This window comes from Heptranchias perlo, chromosome 26 (assembly GCF_035084215.1).
Source record: "Heptranchias perlo isolate sHepPer1 chromosome 26, sHepPer1.hap1, whole genome shotgun sequence".
Taxonomy (NCBI): domain Eukaryota; kingdom Metazoa; phylum Chordata; class Chondrichthyes; order Hexanchiformes; family Hexanchidae; genus Heptranchias; species Heptranchias perlo.
Window position 1 is genome coordinate 19,957,254 of NC_090350.1, and position 18,043 is coordinate 19,975,296.

General features: G+C 43.2%; 1 protein-coding gene across 1 annotated transcript; it reads left to right on the forward strand.

Annotated features, from left to right (window-relative positions):
- Positions 1–874: 874 nt before the first annotated feature.
- On the forward strand, positions 875–14,303 carry LOC137342762 (ficolin-1-like). The gene is made up of 7 exons (XM_068006941.1): positions 875–932; positions 7,189–7,275; positions 7,558–7,590; positions 8,055–8,182; positions 11,997–12,126; positions 12,205–12,339; positions 14,056–14,303. The coding sequence occupies exons 1-7, from the start codon at positions 875–877 to the stop codon at positions 14,301–14,303; spliced, it is 819 nt and encodes a 272-aa protein (XP_067863042.1).
- Positions 14,304–18,043: the final 3,740 nt, after the last annotated feature.

Here is an 18,043-nt window from a genome sequence, read left to right on the forward strand (position 1 = left end):
CTACATTGTAATGTAGCGAGTGATTTCCTCTAGCTGCTAAGTGTTAGTGACAATGTAACCCCAGCAGGAAGAATTCCTGTTTGCTGTTTTTAGCAAAATCATAAAAAGATTCTAAAAGAACAGGTTTACAATTTTGCTATTGCATAGCCTCATCTGTGGCTCAGTTGGTATCATTCTTGCCTCTGAGTTAGAAGGTTGTGGGTTCAAGTCTTCCTCCAGAGACTTAAGTACAAATATCTAGACTGGCACTTGAGGGAGTACTGCACTGTTGGAGGTGCTATCTTTTGGGTGAGATGTTAAACTGAGGCCCTGTCTACCCTATCAGGTGGATGTAAAAGATCGCTTGGCACTATTCGTAGAACAGCAGGGGAGTTCTCCCTGGTATTCTGGCCAATATTTATCCTTCAACCAACTTCACTAAAACAGATTATCTGGTCATTCAATATCAGATTGCTGTTTGTGGGACCTTGGTGTGTCCAAATTGGCTGCCATGTTTCCTACATTACACTTCAAAAGTACTTCATTGGCTATAAAGTGTCTGAGGTTGTGAAAGGCACGACATAAATGCAAGTCTTTCTTTCTTTACTGTATAGAATTAGATAAATATTAGAACATAGGTTACAATTTTGAACCAAAGCACCTGTCATTGCAGAAGAAACGTAAAAATACATTCTGTGTATTCCTGTTACATTCCTTGCTTCTAACACCTTACTACCAAGCATTGTGAAGAGTTCTAATTTTGTACCACAATTATTTTATAAAATTTCTTGTGACATGTCAAAGATGCACCAAGCAAATCCAAACAGACTGGGCTAGCAATTGGGCAATGTAGCACCCGTTGCTTTGGCGCTACGCGGCCACCCGAACATCCAAGATGGCGTCTTGGCTGCATATGCACGTTTCCAGCGTGACGTGCGCCGGACGCCATCATGGTATAGGTATCAGCGCATGTGCAAATACCGAATGCCGCAGCATGTAATGTAATGAGAAAATGGATACAATCAGTGTGCAACGCTGATTTAGAGTGATAGACACCATTTTGGGACTTAACGCTCAACTCAATGCACAGTCTTAACTACGACCATCTGAACATGTCTTCGAGTGCTTGGAGGACCCCCTTCCCACCACTGCTATTTAAAGGGACCATGCAGGATTTACAGTTGCTGGGTTACTGCTTCTGGCTGCCGATACATTTGTAACTATTTTTGGAGGTCTCCTATACTTGAACACCAGGCCACAGGGACATAGCCTAACATTTAGAGCCAGGACGTACAGGAGTGAAGTTAGGAAACGCTGCTACATGCAAAGGGCGGGAGAAGTTTGGAACAGTCTTCTGCAAATGGCAGTTGATGCTAGCTCAATTGTGAATTCTAAATCTGAGATTGATAGATTTCTGTGAACCAAGGGTATTAAGGGATATGGGGCTAAGGCGGGTATATGGAGTTAGGTCACAGGTCCACCATGATCTCACTGAATAGTGGAACAGGCTCAAGAGGCTAAATGCCACTGCCACTTGCTGCCTCCTGATATGCACCACCTTCTCCTGCAAGAAAGCGGGACATGTGTCTGGGTGATGTGCCTGTAATGGTTGAATAGCTGCCAGTGTGTGTGGCCTGTGAGTTGTGGGTGGGTGGCTTGCAACAGTGGTAATGTGTAAGGGTGAGAGGAAGCATCTGATTGGAAAAGTTGAGTACTGATGGAAAGAGTTTGTTGGTAGGTGGGTGATGGGGGTGTAGTGCATGGAGCAGTGGATGTGGTTAGTGGTGTAGTTGGTAGGAGACGCCACTTGACAGTTGACCTCACCGTTTGACCACTCGTAGCAAAGCATTGAACTTCTTCCTGCACTACATCCATGTTCATGATGCTGTGCGCCTGGCATTGACTTCGTCCCCCGCTGCCTCCCATTGCCTTTTGGGCATATGTCTGGAGGGCCTCTTGCCCCTCCCACCCCCCGCGGATAAACAATGTACCTCCTTCTGTCCACCTCTTGCACCAAGGCCTCTAGTGCATCAGCAGAGAACCTTGGTGCATGCACTCTCACAGGCCTGGTATAAACTCAGATCGGCAGATTGGTGAGGTCTGGCGAGCAGATTGGAGGATGTGGGATTTAGTGGTGCGCAACCTTTATTTAATGTTTTAACATAACTCATTGGTTTGTAAACATAGGGACGGGACCTGCTTTTGCCTTTTACATGTGCGATGTCTGATCTTCTTTCAGACTCTGTGCAGACAGCAGACTGTTATTTTTAGCAAATGCAGGTTCTGGCTATCTTTAAGAGATGTTAAGAGAAATCCTTTCTTTAAGAGATTGGGGATCCACTTGCTGGCGGAAAGTGCAAATTGCATTAAATCCTCATGTCAATGCTGATTTCCAATGCTGCTTGCAGGTAAGTCCTCAGGCTGGACGAAAGACTCGTCCTGCCTGCGCGGGGGCCGTCGGGCGTGGGTTAATCATGGATCATGATACCCGTGCCTGATAATAGGCCTTATCGAATTTTTCCCCACACTGTGTTCACTGTCTGGTCTGTGCTGAGTTTGCCAGTCTCAGTTGGGAAAGCAATAGGGACGGGCAGCACTAAAATTGCCCTTAGTCAGCCAAGGCTCCTGCTATTGATTGTTCTCCAGTGAGCCCTGCTGGAAAGTGTATGTGTATGGACATCACATGAGGACAACATTGGGCCTGACTGTGATTCTCTCCTCCAGCCTCCCACAGGTGAATAGCCTGTCGACATTTTCCATCCAGGCTCACTAATGAAGAATGGCCACTTGGACAGGGTAGTGAAGGGCTGCTATTGGCCGTGGGACATCAGTGGCTTCAGGAATGGAATGGTAAGGGGAGAAAGTTGCAGCAGCAAAAAAAAAACACAGCCGCACAGTAAGCGGTAGTAACTGATTGTTAGAGACAGTTTGGATGTTTCCTACATTTGTATGTAAAGATACTGCGGAGAGATAGTCAGACAGATAGATATTCTTTCAACCATTGAAAGATCTAAACTAAGAATTTGACATTCGCAGAACACGACAATTAAGATCACAAACGCTTAAGCCTGATCTGACTTGGTTGACGAGCAATAACTTACATACATTCAAACAAGGAAAAGCAGCTACTTTGGACTGACTGCCGAGTATCAGTTAAAGTGGGGGTAGGTTTCTCTGTGGGCTGTCTATCATTAAACTGTAAAAGTGCTCTTTGCAAATTTGACCTCTCAAATGGCCCATCTTTCTCAGTATTTGTGTATTCAGGAAAGGTTGTGTTCTTTTCCAGCTTTTGTATTCATTTTCTTCATTGCAGAATAAAATGTGCAGCACAAAGGAGAAGAATGATTGCCAGACTTTCTGCAGCACACGTACAGGTCATATTAATTTTGTTCTCTACAGTCATTTACTCTGATGTGGAGATGCCGGCGATGGACTGGGGTGGACAAATGTAAGGAGTCGTACAACACCAGGTTATAGTCTAACAGCTTTATTTGAAATCACAAGCTTTCGGAGGCTTCCTCCTTCATCAGGTGAAGGAGGAGCAAAGCTCCGAAGGCTTGTGATTTCAAATAAAGCTGTTGGACTATAACCTGGTGTTGTACGACTCCTTACATTTCTCTATCGCTGTAACCTTTTCCAGCCCGTCAACACTCCATAAACGCTGTGTTCTTCCAGCTCTGCCTCCCGTGCATCCCCCATTCCCTACATCCCACCATTGGTGGCCGTACCTTTAGCCGTCTAGGCCCTAAACACTGCAATTCCCTCCCTAAACCACCACCTTCTTCTCCTTTAAGACCCTCCTTAAAACCCAGCTCTTTGACCAAGCTTTTAGTCACCCCTTCTAATATCTCCTTCTTTGGCTCAGCGTTGATTAGTGAATAATTACGCTTCTGTGAAGTACCCTGGGATTTTTTTTCTATGTTAAAGGAGTTATATAAATGCAAGTTGCTCTTCAGGCTGCCATCGAAGCATCAGCAACATCAGCCAATCTGCAGTGCACAGATGTTCCCACTTGGTGGCAGTGTGTGCTGTTGTGCCCAACAACCGAACCGAGCACTTTTTCGAGATGTGCCTCCAATGAATGTCATATATGAGGCCACGTACCACTGGTTATTTGTGAGAGCCTTTTGGGACTGATGTGCCCCTCAACCTCTGTGTACTGGCTTCTGACATGGCCCAGCTACTGGCTTCCCATTTTCCCAGCTGTAGCATGTGTCACCTATACAATCATTGGAAGGGGTTAGGGATAGGCGGTACAGTTTTGGACTTTTTCCAAAGATATATTTCTTTGTGCTCAGTGCCAAAGACTATTTCCATAAGCAAGGTCTCACTCTTGTGAACCATAATTTAAAGGCAGCCAGTGCCTCCAGCAAATTGCTGGCAGCTCCGGCAAAGAGATAGCACAGAAACGACGGGCCAAATGACCTCCTCTAGGTCACCCATCCTAATTTCTCCTTCTTCGGCTTGGCATCCATTTTTTTCCTTATGCCTCTGTGAATTGCCTTGGGATATTTTTCTACATTTAAGGCAGCAGATAACTGCAAGATGTTGTCGTTGCAAACATTTGTAGTTTTATGGAGAATACCTAAACCTGTAAAATTTCTAGGTAATTGGAGTGAGCCTAAGGATTGAACAGAAACATGAGTCGCTATTCGCCTCACTGGATATAACATGTGCCCTCACATCCTCTCTTTGGCTTCAGAAAGCAGTGGAATAAACTCGATCAGAATGTGAGATTGGCCATAAACTATCAAATGGACTTAATGGGCTCGATTTTCGCACCCACGATCGGGTGCGTTCGTGGCGGGGGTGGGGGGGCTGCGAAAATACGGGATTCCCGGGGCGGGTCCGGAGCCCGGCTCCAACCCGCCCACTTCGGGTTCCTCAGTGACACGCTCACATGCGCGCGCAGCCCCCGCATGTGGGACTCCCGCCGGCAATTAAAGCCAGCGATGCCACTTAACGTACTTAAACAGGTACTTCTGGTTGTTTACAGACCTGATTGACCTGATATTTTAGGAGGGATCGGATTTTGAAATTAACTGAGACCGTTTCCCGTACTGTGGGAAACACTCCCAGTTCAAATGGATGTGTTGCAACCATCAGCCTGTGGCAGCTGCAAAGGTCCATTTGACAGGTGGAGGGGGGAGACCCTCACTCATTGCAGGAGGCCACTCTGTCACTTTGGACAAAGTTTGGCCTCCACCACCCTCCTCCTAACAATCAAATGCATAAACTTGCACACTTACCCCGGTGTCCAGACACATTTACCTACCTTGCGGACCCCCTCAAACTTCCGGATGGGGGCCGCCGCAGCTGCAGTCATGACCTCCTCGGAGGGCGAACAGCACGACCAGCCTTGCCGGCCACGCTGTCCACCTCTGACACGTGGAGCTCCACAACACAGTGCTGTGACACATCCACCTGCACAGCAGGAGGCAAGGCAACCGCAGAGAGAGATGCGTCGCAGAGGGCACTACCCTCGCCACAGGGTCCACAGACCGAGGCTCAGCTTCCTGGACCTCTCTGAGCAGCAGTGCACATGGAGGCTCAGAGTCACTCGACATGTAGTCGTGGACATCTGCAGCCTCCTTCATGCCGAGCTGCTCCCACCTGGCCCGAGCACCATCTTCTTACCTGTCGCTGTCAAAGTCACCACTGCCCTCAACAACTTCTCCTCCGCATCCTTCCAGGGCGCCACTGGGGACATCGCTGGCGTCTCTCAGTCGTCTGCACAAGACTTCAGCACTACAGCCGGGATGTTGTTGGAGCCCATAGCCCTTGCTGTATCCAGTGCACTCAAGCATTTCTTGATATCACATTCTAAGTGATCAAAAATGTTAAATTAAGTCATCTTATTGTTCAAACCTCTCACTAATATCACGTGTTGTGATTTTTCTTTCAAAGAATGTGAGGTTACAAGCTCAGGCTCAGTTATTCAGGGTGCTGCTGGTGTGCCTGGAGTACCAGGAAAACCAGGAATGAATGGGCTGGTTTGAAAGGTATGATATATATATATATATATATATATATACATATATATTTTCACCCACCCCCACTTTTTCTTTAAGCTATGCCTGTAATTAATACTTGCAGTGATTGCTTCTCAAAGTGAATACTAATAACACAGACTTACTATTCCAAATGCTGAATGAGATGAATGACCAATTAACCTATTGAGGGATGAATATTGTCCAGGAGACTGGGAGAATCGTTGCTTTGGGAATAGTGATGTGGAATTTTCAATGTCCAGCTCAATGACTGGAACAGGGAGACAGAGCTTTGGTTTAATGTCCCGTCTAAAGGTGAGCATTCCTCATAATGCAGCACTCTCAGTTCTGAGGCTTTGTTAACTTTGCTAATTCTATTTTGGAATAACGTCAGAAAGTTTCAGAAAACCATGTAGAAAGGAGCAAAGAAAGTGTCAGCTTGGCTCAGTAGATAGCACTTTCGTCTCTAAATCACAGGTTATCGGTTCAAGCTCCACTCCAATATCTAAGCATATAATAGAGGCTACACTCCAATGCAATATTGAGGAAATGCTGGATTGTACGAGATGCTGTCGTTCAAACGAGATGTTAAAACGAGGACCCGTCTGCCTGTTTCAGTGGTTCAGGTCGATGTGATGTTAAAGATCCCATTGCAATATTTGAAGATGAGCAAAGTTCTCCTCAGCAGATTAACTGGTCATTCATTTCAGTGGGATTAGTGAGATATTGCTGTATCCAAAATGGCTGTTGCATTAACAACATAACAACAATCACTGGCTTCAAAGTAATTCATTCAATGGGAAGCACAATGGGATGTGTCCAAGAGATATGATAAAGTGCAAATTTGATAATTGGATGATAATATCTTCATTTGAATGGCAACTCTGTATGGAACAAGTTTTAGTTAATTTTGCAGCTACTGATCATTGAGATGAGTTCTAAGGTAGTTTCTGAATCGAAATGAATTGAGTCAGATATCAGATTTATCCAAATAACTCACTTTTCAAGAGTTGGATTTCACATCCTTAAAGTCTGAGTTTTAATTTTTTAGAATTCAAACTGTTCAGATCCATAAAGAGAAGATTTGAAGAGTCCAACTTACATTATAAAGCTTGGTTGTAAGGTGTTTTCGGACGTTCTGAGATTGTAAAAGACGCAACATAAATGCAAGTTCTGTCTTCCTAAAGTAAATCCTCATTGTTTTTAACATTTGTTACAGGAGATAAGGGTGCTCCCGGGACACCTGGGAAAGCTGGACCAAAGGGTGAAAAGGGGGAAAGAGGTAAATATTTGAAGAAAAAACTTTGTTCAATAAAGCCTGAGTAGTAGAATCAGTTCAGGGACCTCCTCATACCATAAACAATTCCGAATGTGTAACTACCATTAGAGATATGTGGAATAAGTCATAAATCCAATTTTACATCAAATATTACATACAAAAGTATCATTAAGATATTCAGATGCAGTGAACCAATATGAGACCAGCTTTTGTGTAAACCAGTTATTATAAAAGTGTCTGGTTATGTAAGGTGACATGTTGTGTTGTAAAACACTGAGAGGTATTGACAAGCTGCTGTTGTTCACACAGGGGAAAGTGGCACTTCTTACAATTGTGATACAGGTAAGTTTCAGAAATATCAATGGGACCAGGACTCTTCCCACTCAGCTCCAAAAGAACCTGGAAGCCGATGCTTTAATAAATAGCATGGTCCTAACTGGACAAGCACTGGGAAGTTTACGGGTGTTCTCTGTTGATAACCTGTACGGTTTTAGCTAGATAGATACCCACAGTACCTCGACACACACTGAAGAGTCTCTAAATATTGTCATTGCCAAGTTGCAGCTAAATTCTCTGGATTTAGGTCGGTGACGTGTGTCCCTACAGGGACAGATGATGCATTCCACAACAGGCAAACGGAAACATTAATTATGTGGATTTCTCAACAGTTAGATTTGGAGTCTCTTAAACATAGTGGGTTTCTGCATGTGGCTAATCAAAAATAGTGTATATTGGACTAAAGTTGGCCATAGAACATTAAAATAATGTATATTAGATGGAGGTAAATTGAATATATCTGACCTTAGGTGTCAGGAAATGTAACGATTTGCAAGACAGGGGAGTAACATTGAGTGGCTGGTACCTCATATACCAGGAAAACTGCAACTCACTAACTGTGTTCTGTGATATGGACACAGATGGGGGAGGATGGCTGGTGAGTGAATAACTTCAGTTTCTTTGGATTTCCTGGTGATACTGTGTGAGATGTTGGGGTGAAATTTAATCCCGTTATACACCCCGCCCGTTATACACCCCGCATGTTATACACTCCACCCATTATACACCCCACATGTTTTACTCCCCGCCCGTTATACACCCCGCATGTTATACACTCCACCCATTATACACCCCACATGTTATACTCTCCGCCCTTTATACACCCCACATGTTATACTCCCCGCCCTTTATACACCCCACATGGTATACACCCTGCCCGTTATACACCCTGCCCGTTATACACCCTGCCCATTATACACACCGCCCTTTATGCCCCCACCCGTTATCCCCCCTGCCTGTTTTTCTCCCCCCCCCCCCCCCCCCCGCCCCGTTATACTCCCCGCCCGATTTTCCTTTCCATTTACTTCATTGTGGGCCTATTCGTGCCTCCCATTCTGTGCCCCCACCAAAGTCCTGTAATCAATGTATCATGCTGGATCATACAATATGGCTATTTATATTTTAATCCATTTAGTAATAAAAGGTAGACTACTATATTGTATGTATAATTTTAGTTATTCTTCAAAGAAGATTGCATGTTACCATGAATAAGATAGAGTGCATCTAAGATAGTCAAGGTGGAAAGCCTAGCCCAGGAAATCATTGTCAGGTATTCCTTGTAAAGATTTTATACCAGTACCATGTAACCGTTTACTATTAGAATGAAACCCCAGATAATGTACTTTTCATCCAGAAGCTTTTGTGTTTGAAGGAACTCCTGAATGTTCCTTGGATTTCCTGAACGAGATAAATTTACTGATCGAGGCAAATTGTGCCATATTGTTCGGCTTTTCTGTACCATGGCCAACCTATGGTGGGAATTAGATTGAGGCTCCTCAAATTTTTTATACTTAGGACCTTTACAGCAGGAAGAGGCATTACTTTAACCGCATGAAATCTGCATATGGGGAAATCAGTAGCAGCTGAGATTCAATGTAAACATGTGGCACAATACATATCACAAGGAAATGAACAAACCCAGCCAGCAGCTTTCACATAAGCATTACATAAATATAGAACATAAAATAAATCTGCATTTTGGTCCGACAATGCAGCTTTTCTTTTGCAAGTTGGCTCAATTCAGAGTGCACACTAATTTTCCAAATCCATTGAACATTACAATGCAAGCCAAAAATAGCTTTTAAAAAGGTACTACAAAGTGGAAGGAAATGTAAGTGCCACAGGTCGACTTTGGATGGTGCAGAAGTAGCTAAAGGGGAGGTGGAAGAGGATCTGGGTGAGAGTAGATTCAGCAATTAACATGTCAAATTACTGCATAGTTACACAGACTGCTGCTAGATCAGTTGAGTATAAACCAGAAGACATCTTGCTAAAACCATGGAGTGCCCTGAACAGACTACATCTTAAGTATTGTGTTCAGTTTTAGTTCTCAAGACATGAGAGAAACATCCAAACCATGGAGCCACTGCAGAGGAAGAACGATGAGGCAGTTGCCTGGCATCAAAGGATTGAGTTATGGGAAATGACTGGAGAAACTGAGGGCCTTGAAAGGAGACGATTGAGAAGTGACCTTTTAGAAATATATAAGATGTTAAACAGTATCGGTGAAGTAAATCCTGAGCACTACTTCAGGCTATGCCAGGATATTGGAACTAGGGGAATATTTCCTGTGGATTGGGAGTCAGTAATAAGGGTTCATCAATTTAAAATTGTCACTAAGAGTGGGAGAAATTTCTTTACACAGACAGTAGGACATGTTGGGGGAAAAATTGGATACGGGTCCATTCTGGGCGATGGTAACACCCTGCGCCCGACGGACCCTTGACAGGCAAGATGGAAGTTTGGACCCAAGGGAGCACTTACCTTCAATCAGCCTTCTTTTCCAGGCCTTGCACATGGAATCAATGCAATTTGCACTTTCCACCACCAGAGGGAGCTCCATCTCTTAAAGGGAAGATGTTTTTGAGAAATCTCTTATCGGTAACTTGTACATGTTATTTGCTGAAAATAACAGTCTACTGTCTGCATGGGGTCTGAACAGACATCAGACATCACACACGTGAAACACAGATGTAGATCCCATCCCTATGTTTATACACTGATGAGTTCTGTTAAATGTAAGGAATCTTACAACACCAGGTTATAGTCCAACAAATCCACCGGCATCTCCACATCATGGCTACTATCGACACCACAAACTGCCAAATTTGTTGGACTATAACCTGGTGTTGTAAGATTCCTTACATTTGTCCACCCCAGTCCATCACCGGCATCTCCACATCAGAGTTATGTTAAAACATTGAATAAAGGTTGCGCATTACTAAATCCCACATCCTCCAATCTGAACACCAGACCACACCAATCTGCCGATCTGAGTTGGTACCAGGTCTGCGAGAGTGCATGCACCAAGGTTCTCTGCTGATGCACTAGAGACCACTAGAGAAGGAGGCACAGCCTATATCCACAGTGGGGGGGGGGGCGCGCATTAGGCCCTCCAGACATATTCTCAAAGGACAGTGGGAGGCAGCAGGGGACGAAGTCAATGCCAGGTGCAGAGCATCATGAACATGGATGCAGTGCAGGAAGAAGTTCAGTGCTTTGACATGAGTGGTCAAGGTGAATGAGGTCAACTGTCAAGTGGCGTCTCCTACCAACTGCACGACACACGACAACCCCCATCCCCCACATACCAATAAACTCTTTCCATCAGTATTCAACTCTTCCAATCAGATGGTTCCTCCCGTCCTTACACAATACCACAATTTCAAGCCGCCCACCCACAACTCACAGGCCGCACACACTGGCAGCTATTCAACCATGACAGGCACATCACCCAGGCACACGCCTCGCTTTCTTGCAGGAGAAGGTGGCGCATATCAAAAGGCAGCAAGTGGCAGTGGCATTTTGCCTTTCGAGCCTGTTCCGTCATTCAGTGAGATCATAGTGGACCTGTGACCTAACTCCATATACCCACCTTAGCCCCATATCCCTTAATATTCCTTGGTTCACAGAAATCTATTCATCTCAGTTTTAACATTCACAAGTGAGCGAGCATCAACTGCCATCTGCAGAAGAGCATTCTAACGTCTCCCACCCTTTGCGTGTAGAAGCATTTCCTAACTTCACTCCTGCATGTCCTGGGTCTAAATGTTAGGCTATGTCCCCGCGTCCTAATATTGAAGTGTAGGAGACCTCCAAAAACAGTTACAAATGTCTCAGCAGCCAGAAGCAATAATCCAGCCACTAACCTGTAAATCCTGCGTGATCCCTTTAAATAGTGCCGGTGGGGGGGTCCTCCAGACACTCTAAGACACATTCAGATGGTCGGGGTTAAGACTGTGCGTTGAGTTGAGCGTTAAGACCCAAAATGGTGTCTATCACGTTAAATCAGCGTTGCACACTGATTGAAGCCATTTTCTCCCTACTTTACATGATTCCAGCGTGCGTTATCTGCGCCTGCGCTAACTCCTATACCAAGATGGCGTCCGGCGCACGTCATGCAGGAAACGTCGAAACAACAGGCGCTACACGGCCCAATTTACCGCCCATAATGTTTTGTCACAGGGAATAACTGAGACAGAGACCATTGCACCTTTTAAGCGAAAAAGATGACTATTTGAAGCAGAGGCTGATACTGAACAATGGGGAGGGATCAGGGCAGTGGAATGAGATTTGGATTACTCTAGCAAAGAGCTGACAGACATAACACGGCGAATGGCTCCTTCTGTGCAGTAGATTCCCATGGTGCTATAATTCTATTAAATTGTATCATCTTGTTTCCATGATTTTAGGTATTCCAGAAGCGCATGGATGGTTCTGTTAATTTTTATCGAGACTGGAATTCCTACAAGAAAGGATTTGGGAACCAACTCTCAGAATTCTGGCTGGGAAATGACAACATTCACACGCTGACAAAAACAGGTAATTTGAAATTAGTTTTCAAAATCACATTGAATCTGTTTTTTTTAATTAAACATTTTTCCACTTTTATTTCTCCAGGATCTTTTCAGCTACATATAAATCTGGTGGATTTTGAAGACAACAAGTGTTTTGCTAAATATAAATCCTTCAAGATCCTCGATGAATCTGAGAAATACAAACTTGTTTTGGGGGCTTACATAGGCGGCGATATAGGTATGAAATCCTTATCTTCCAATGTGCAGAGTGTAGATCTAAGTTTGTCTGTATTTCACAATTGTAAATCTGTGGAAATATCCAACATAATAATCAAATCCAAATACTAGCTGTTCATCAATGACGAGAATGTCAAGGTGTGGGGCCATTTCTACTGCATGCATTGTACAAACATACAACCAACTTTCAGTATGATGTGGAGATGCCGGTGATGGACTGGGGTTAACAATTGTAAACAATTTTACAACACCAAGTTATAGTCCAAGTTATAGTCCAAGTTACAACACCAAGTTATAGGCGAAAGCCCCGGAAAGCTTGTGGGATTAAAAATAAAATCGTTGGACTATAACTTGGTGTTGTAAAATTGTTTACAATTGTTAACCCCAGTCCATCACCGGCATCTCCACATCATGGCTACCATCGACACCACAAACTGCCGGCTCACAGTGGAAAGGATATCCAAGAAAATCGTGCATTTAGACACAGACAACACCGCCTGAGGAAGGGGAAAGCCCCCGAAAGCTTGTGGGATTAAAAATAAAATCGTTGGACTATAACTTGGTGTTGTAAAATTGTTAACAACTTTCAGTATGGCAGAGGGCTGAATTCTGAATGTGTGTCTCAGATCTGCAAAAGTGAAGTTAGAATTTGGATTATATTTTTTTGCAGTGTATGTGTGATGTTATCTGTCTGAACATTTCTGAATTGGGAGATGCAAAACCACTCGAAAAAGAAGCAACTTCAGCTATTACCCCAAACACTCCCAAATCAGGAACACAACTTGACAGATACACATAGTTTCCCATTGGTTTAAACTGTTAATTTTGTCAAATTATTCTCTTATCTGTGGTTTATATTCCTTTAAGGCACCAATAAAAGGAAAGATTTGCATTTATAAAGCTCAGGATGTCCATATGCCCTTTGCAGCCAATGAAATACTTTTGCAGTGTAGTCACTGTTGTAATGTCAGAATAATAATGTTGTAATATAGTAACAGAAAGAAATAACAGCATTAGCACTGATCCCTGTTGTGATCGTTATATTACAGTGACTTAGGGGGAGATTTTAAACCCCAAGAAGGGTGGGTTGGGGGCGGTTGGGAGTTGAAAATAATTGTTTTTTTGGGTCGCAACCGCAAAATTTTCGGACTTTGTATTCTCAGTGGGAAGCCTGTACTTTTACCCACAGACATTAAACCTGGAAATAAAGCTAGGTTGCGATCGCGACCCAAAAAACAACTATTTTCAACTCCCACCCGCCCCCAACCCACCCATTCTTGGGGTTTAAAATCACCCCCTTATTGTCAATAACTAGGTGCTATTAAACATAATATAGCTGCAATAACATCACAGAACTATCACCTCATTTTCCCTTTGTCTTGATCCAGTTTTGAGTCACTTTCGTTACCAATTACCTCGGATTGATTAACCATATGGTTAAATATAGCACTACCTTCACTGCGCTACTGCTCCGTGCGTCTATCCAAGAGTGCACAAGCAGAATTTTGTTGTCCCTGATCTCAGTGGGACCCGCAGTGAGGTGCAGTCAGCAGTATAGCTGCTGACTGCACCTCACAAATAGTATTCTGAAATTGAGAAGTGCAGTATATCTGCAGCATAAGTGCTTGTCATTATGATTTAAAATGTTATTGTTGTTTGTTCTGTTGTGCTGTGCATTATTTGCATTAATTATTTAATTCCTTTTTGATTTTTATAGGTGATTCGTTTACTTACCATAATAACAAACCATTTAGCACACGAGACAGAGACAATGACAATTCTCCTTCAAATTGTGCTGTGGTATATAGTGGAGCTTGGTGGTATGCAAAGTGTCATGTATCAAATCTTAATGGACTTTATCTAAAAGGAAATCATTCTTCTTATGCAAATGGAATAAACTGGTTTACAGGAAGGAGCTATAAATATTCCTATAAATATGTGGATATGAAAATCAGGCCAGAGTAAAGATTGTATTTCTCCTATTCAACACAATACAGGAGCCAATAAATGTTTTCATTACCTTCATGGAATGCAGAATTGTTGGTTGTTACTTTTGTTACATTTGTTTAGGGTGTTGGAGCTTTAGAAAATAAGCTGAGTTTCTTGTGTAACATTAGGTATACAGCGATGAACACAGTCTTCACAGTAATATCCAGTTCATATTCAAATAATATCCTTTATATTTTAATTAGAGCTTTAATGATTAAGGTATTGATTTTTCATTGCTGAAGTTCGGTCTGCTTGCAGTGTTTTTTTATTGTGAATGATTGCTCAATACCAGAGATAAATGTTATTGGGATACTCCATATTGTAGGGGGTGGTGGTGTATGTCAGCTTCACCTCTGACTTCTGAGCAGTTCGAATCGCTCCTACTCCCTTGGTTCTCCACCTTGGACTTATTTGGGGGTTATGACAAAAGTGCAGCAGACAACTGGTTTTAGTGCAAGAAACTTTGATCTTTATTCAAGAGAGAAAATACAACACAACAATCTTAACACTCTAATAAAATGGGTAACTCTTCGATACACATGAGGGAAATTACAGTAGAAAGATACCCCACCCCTCCCAATCCCACTTTACTAGCTAAGTTGGGCTCTAATGGACCAGGGATAATGCTCACCAAACGAATCCTTGACAGTTGAGCTGGTTCACGATTTCGGGGTTCGCTGTTTGTGTTGGTTGGTGTCTGCCGTACCCCGGACGCGGTAGAGGACTGCATAGCTGGTCAGTCTTTGCGAGTCCACTGATGCGGTAGGGTGCGTATTGGATCTATTGGGTGAGTACCCACTTTTCTTCATAAAGGGATAGGATTTAGAGTCTTTTGAGTAGAAAACTTACCCAGGGGTAAGTCAGGAATAGATTGTAGAGTGGAAACTTTGCGGATCTTCAGTTTTCTCCCGAGTTGGTTTTCTTTGGTTGCTGTGGCCCAATATTACCTGGTTGGTTGGTTGTAATATTCGGTTGGTTGTTTCGTAAGGCCCTTGATGCCGCGAGGTGTCTGATGGTCACTGGGGCTGTTGCTCTGGTTTCTTCTTGTGTGTCGGCCTGCTTCCAGTGCTGCTGACCTTCTCTGTTGAACTTCTATCTGTTGCCCCCTCGCCTTGTTGAACTGTTGTCTCCCAAACTGTCGAACTCCTGGCTGAACTGCCTTCTTGAGAAAACGGGCCTTCAATTATACTAGTTGAAGCCTCCTTATCTGCGCGCCAAATCTGACCCGGTTTATTGTAAGATTTTGGCGGGCTCGTTAAGGGTAACTTGTTTGTGAATGTGTGAAGTGGTTTCGGGATGGTTTCGTGAGTTGTTGAGTTCTTACTTGATTGTGGTCGTTGTGCTCAGGTTTCGAGTTTCCTGACTGGGCCTGAGATTTCTATGGAGTGGGGTGATTGGATTTGTTTTATGCATGTTTTGGATGGGTCCTGTAATTTGGGTGGGGACTGCTCTTCCGTGGGTCTATTGTCTGAATGTAAATGTCTGATAGGGGCTGAGTGAGGTCACACAGTTCCCCGGACAGTTTGATTAACTCCAATACTCAAACCGTCTATTACAGAGATTGATCCCAACTCCTGTTGCAGCCTTTTCCTTTACAAGCCCAAATATGCCTTTTTTTTAAATACCAAATCTTGGTTTTTGACCTTGAATCACCCTCTGTTAGGCCCAATACATTTCATCACCCTGAAATGGTTAGAAAAGAGTCCGAAGACCTTTTCTTTAGGGTTTTTTCCCGAGTTTTGAGGGATCTGTGAATTTTGAGAATCTTAAAATATGGATATGTTTTAGTGTAGTTATTAATTCTCAACAGTACATTAACGTATATTTTCTGGCACGAAGTGTGAGATGCTTTTAATTTCTGATCAGAATGGGACAGACACAAAGACCATGCTCTGCAGACCCCATAATGTGGGGAGGCCCATAATCCTCATTGTTTCCTCATTTCTGATGTTCCTATGAAAATGGTGCCACAGATGAATAATTACCTGACCAAGCTGCTGAGATCAGTCACTTGCACCCATTCAGTAGCATCTTCATCATCTGCTTCTGTGACTATTTATAAAGTAAATATTTCAAATATATTTGTGAAATGTAACATCTGCAAAATTCATTTAATTGCAACAATTTAAAAATTAATAACTACAAAATATTTAATTCTATTCAGCTTACAATGTATGTTGCTTTGAATTGTCCTATAATCACACGGAAAATACAATATATTGGTGTCTGTTTACTCTTTGGCTGCTGCTATTTTGTTCGCATTTTTAAGTGAAAGTTACTTTCACATTTAACCAACAATTCTACACAAGGGTCTTTATTTCTTAACAGATTCCTGTATTTCTTTGAAATAATAGAAAATTGTAAAATAATAAAAATCTGTGATGCATTACCAAAAATTACCTTGAATCATTAATACATTCAAATATTGAAAATCCAACACTAATTCTATACACTGTAGCAATATAGATTGGAATTTAAGATTAGAATTCTGAAATAATCACCCACCAAATCAAAGAATTTCAAATCAGATAAAAATTTTCCATTGTAAAGGTGCAAAGGAGAATGGCTCTTATTGGAGCACAAAGGCCAGCCTCCTGTACAAATGGAGGTGAACGCATAAAGAGTGAATTCAGTCTCCCAGGTCCATCGTACCTGGGAGCAAATTAAGAAGTTTTTCAGAATCAGTAAAAGTGCCAAAGTAACACCATTCTTTGCATAAATGTGTGCTCTTCATCCATAGAAAGCATAGCTTCAAAGGACTCCAATGCACCATGGGGAGAGAGCATGCAGAGAACTGTTACCCAATTGAACTGCACTCTTGCATACAGCAGAAGGTGGACAGTTCAACTGCATTGGGAAAAATAAAACCTTGTACTCAGCAGTTCCAATATTCTGTTTTTATAGAGTACTGCCAGCAGATTGGGCTGTGCAAAATGAGCTTAGATGATTGGTTGAGCCGTATCTGGTGTTGGATGACTAGGCCAGTCATGTGTTCAAGTTTGTGGCCCTTGGTCTGAAGGGAGTAAAGGTGGCAACAGTACTGGGGGGACGGCGGGAGTGGGAGACGGTCAGTGATTTTATGGGAACCAGGATGTTGAAATCAGAGCCGAGAGGACAGTTGAGCAGGTCAACAGCTTCAGAGGTGTCATGGCTGGTGGAGGGCCTGAGGAGAGTGAGAATGGAGCGAGGGAGGTAGTTTCTTCCCTGAGTAAAGGTAGTGGGGGTGGAAGAAGATAGGGGAGTATTGGTGGACAAGGTAACAATCAATTAGCTAGCGGCCTAGACCTCTGCAGAATAGAAAGTTTTTCTTACAATTTCTTGATAGGCCTCCTTCTACAGGAAGCCGAAAGGGGACATAGCTGGGATTTGGGAAGGGCATGGGCAAACATCCCCCAGTGATGGGCAGGCTTTGAATTTTCTGACTGCATGGGATAGGTGGGCACTGGAGATGTGCCCACAGTTGCACTGGCATCCACCTGACCCATGCTAATTAAGAGTTCTTTCACCGACCCCACAAATTCACAAACTCCAGTGTGTTCAGCACTGAAGGGCACCCAAAGGCTCGATCTCAGCATAACCCCCAGGATCACAGCCCACAGACTTTTGGACCCTGATATTTGCCCAATCAACTAACTTGTCTCTGTTCTTCTGATAGCAGTTACAGTCCCCTCACTGTTAACCACATTCCCTATTTTTGTGTCGCCACCAACTTTTGA